This window comes from Haplochromis burtoni, unplaced genomic scaffold (genome assembly GCF_018398535.1).
Source record: "Haplochromis burtoni strain Fernald_Lab_line unplaced genomic scaffold, NCSU_Asbu1 Contig_15, whole genome shotgun sequence".
In the NCBI taxonomy this organism is placed as follows: Eukaryota; Metazoa; Chordata; class Actinopteri; order Cichliformes; family Cichlidae; genus Haplochromis; species Haplochromis burtoni.
Genome location: NW_024582376.1, coordinates 563,527 through 566,869, shown reverse-complemented (window position 1 = coordinate 566,869; position 3,343 = coordinate 563,527). Strand labels below are relative to the sequence as shown.

At 40.4% G+C, this 3,343-nt stretch overlaps 1 protein-coding gene across 1 annotated transcript in view; it reads left to right on the top strand.

Annotated features, from left to right (window-relative positions):
* LOC102293530 (Down syndrome cell adhesion molecule-like protein 1 homolog) overlaps positions 1 to 3,343 on the top strand; it is a 97,626-nt gene that overhangs the window by 77,585 nt on the left and 16,698 nt on the right. Inside the window, exons 19-21 of the mRNA XM_014330056.2 lie at positions 500 to 646; positions 744 to 899; positions 3,037 to 3,176. Coding sequence (XP_014185542.1) covers positions 500 to 646; positions 744 to 899; positions 3,037 to 3,176 — 443 coding nt within the window. The remainder of the gene's footprint in view (positions 1 to 499; positions 647 to 743; positions 900 to 3,036; positions 3,177 to 3,343) is intronic.

Sequence of the window (3,343 nt, the reverse complement as noted above, 5' to 3'; positions counted from 1 at the left end):
GTTAGCTTTCTTAAGTTCATTGAGCACTGTGGCATTTGGACAAAAAGCATGGAATGAAAATAAGTTAAGCAATATGATTTTTTCAGGGAAAAAAGTGTTTATTCATGCTGTTACAGTGGCCTTCATTTAAGTCAAACTCAACTTGCATCCTGTTTATGGTTACTCCATAAAATAAAATGTGAAATTTGTGTTGTGAAGGACATGAATTATTTTTCAGTTTCTGAACTGGGACATGACAACAAAAGTTTTAGAACTGCTCCCCTAATATAATCCAGTTCCACAGCATGGAAAGAAATCTATCTTCTAATGATAAACCACATATTTAAGAGTAAATAATTCCAGATTTTATCTTTGTATTGCAATCAGTCAAATTAGTTGTTTTTCCAACATTCAATGATCAGACCTTCATTACTGAAAAGGTGCACTACATATTTATATACCTGACGATTCACAGCTTGGATAACTCATCTGACCTTTTGTCCTCTGTCTTTGTCTTTAGTACCCAGTCAGCCTCCTCAGAATGTGCGAGCCATCTCTGTAACATCTGACGAAGCAGTTATCACATGGGCTGAGCCTCCAAGACTGACACTTCACGGTGTATTGAAGGGATATCGTGTTGTTTTTTGGGCTGTTTTCCCAGATGGAGGTGTGTTGAGTTTGTCTTGTTATATCCAGGTTAAATCACGATCACTAAATGTCTCAGGTTTGCATTCTAATCTTCTCTCTGTCCTATTGTCTAACAGAGTGGGGTGAAATGCAGAACATCACAACCACCAAAGAGCAAGTGGAGCTGAGAGGCCTTGAAAAGTTTACTAACTACAGCATCCAAGTGCTGGCCTACACCCAGGCTGGGGATGGCGTCCGGAGCAACGTCCTTTATATCCAAACCCGTGAGGACTGTGAGTCTGTATTTTACTAGCTCTGACCAAACAGATAAACTAAGTGAAGAACTGACCTCCAGTCAGGAGGAGTCATTTACTTTCCTCACATCTTTGGGGCAGGTTTAAGGTTTTTTGTTTCTTTTTCTTGGTTTAGGCAGCAATGTGGGAGGCAGAGAGCCAGCGGGGGTAGAGGGGGTCTTTGTAAGGCTGAGGTTGCTGATTAAAACCTCTTTGTGCTCTGATGTGCCATTACCAGTGCTAATGAGAATTAAGAAGCCAAAAAGTGTGTGTGTGGTTAAGGACCCTAAGGGTGTCAGTCTGTGCATGCGGGTATCTGGAGGTGTGTGTGCGTGGAGATGGGTGGGGGGTTAAGTCTGTCTGTTTGCAGGTGTATATGGCTTTGTGTTGGCGTGCATGCACGAGTGCATGTGTGTGTACATGCGCTATTGTTTGTGTGCAAGTCTACCCTGGCACCCAGCATAAGGAGAGGGATTAATTCTTTGTGGCTTAGAGAGAATTAATTTTGTGCTTACACTGGCGGTGCTGTGGATTACATCCGTATCCGCCTCTCCTCCACCTCCCTGGGGCCAGGCAGAGGAGAAGGCAGGCGTCTGGAGATGAAGAAAATGAGGGAGAGAGGGAGTGCAGGAAAGAGAGGGGAGCAGAGATTCTAAGATGTGTCGTTTCAGAAAAGGCCTTTATTCTCTTTTCACCACCATATCTCCATTTTATGAGCTGGCCTCACTGCAATTGCTATTCAAATATGTCTATTGTGTTAGTCTTTGTGTGTGCGTGTGTGAGAGTGTGCGTGTTTATCAGGGGCAAACTGAGTGTGTCTTTTTTCCCTGATGCGGGTTGACACTGTGTCCAGGGGCAACCTCTTCACAAACGCTCAGCGTTTTCTGTATTTTCCCTTTGCCCTCGGTTCTGTCCGCAGCACATGGAAAAGTGTTTGCTGTGCAATTGTGCAAACAGCCAGTTCTCAGTCTGTCGTTCTCTGCCTCTGTCTCTTACATGAATAAACATAGAAGACAGCAAGCATAAGAATATTGAAGACTGGGATTAATTTTTCAGCCTTATATCTAGGGGACCACAGTATTTGGCTCTTTGAATGTGTGGTTACATGTCTTCATTTGTGGGTTTTATGTTAAAAATACTATTTTGGTATAAATTCCAATGTTGTCAAGTTCTCTCAGGATTTTCTGACCTTTGACTCTAAATGAACTCATATCTCTTAATAATATTTAAGTATTGCACAAATACCTCTCATATTAATAAATCCTAATGTCATATTCTGCTGGTGCTCGGCCAAATACAAATTTCCATCAAAAACAGCCTAATTTCTGGACATCACTGAGTAAGGGAGTTGTTGGTCATATCATACATTGTTGTTATAGATCATGCATTTTTAAATTTTTTGCTCAGTATGAGCCTTAAATGGTGATAGTAAAGAGAGAATAATCTTTTTCTCTTTATGGAACTTAAGGTATATTGTCTGTTCTAAATGTATGTAAAGCTACAGGTGTCACTAGTGTCCAAATGAAGACTTTCTCATAAGATGTTGTTTATAATGAAGTGAGGTCTTAAATTAATTAATTCACCAGTAGTTTCATACTTAGCGGGGCTGATGAGGAGAAATCTTTATTTGGGAAGAGGTTGAGGACTACAGTCATGCAGAATAAGGCCCTTTTTAGGGCTTTATAAATGATAATAAAGAACCAATAGATGTTTAGAATGTATAATAATACACTACTATATGCAGGCTAGTATGCATATAGAGCAGCTGGTATACCGCTAGTCATGTTCTTAACATCATTATCTGTGCTCTATTAAATGGCAGAAAATACTGAAATATTCCTTTTGTATTTTCCCATAAGCCAGGCTATTGATCACTGGAGTTCTCTCTCTAATATTGTAGGGTTTTACCTAATAATATTAACAAGCGCTTCGAGACAGCTGTTATTATGATGTGTAAAAGAAAGTTGAATTGAATTTCTGACTGCTTGTTTTGTCAAACTAATAGTCTAAAACCCAAAGATGTTCAATTTACTGCAAATAATAAAGATGAAAGGGAAAACTACTTCCCGTTTACTGTAACCACATTGAAATATAAGTGGTTCACATTTTACTCAGCCCTCCATTTCTTTCTTTTTAGACCCTGGACCCCCAGCTGGCATCAAAGCTGTGCCCTCCTCTGCCAGCAGTGTCGTAGTGTCGTGGTTGCCCCCTCACAAGCCAAATGGAATCATCCGCAAGTACACCATTTACTGCTCCAGCCCCGGGTCAGGCCAACCGGTAAGTTACAAGAGGGGCGCAGAGAGTTTCACGATAAACAAATGAATTAAAGTGGAAAAGTGAAGGGGACAAGACCTATTTTCTATGCAGAAAATAGCTTCTGTTAAACATTTTATATGTTGCTGAGATAAAACTCATTTGACTTAATTACAGCCTTTGTGTGTGTG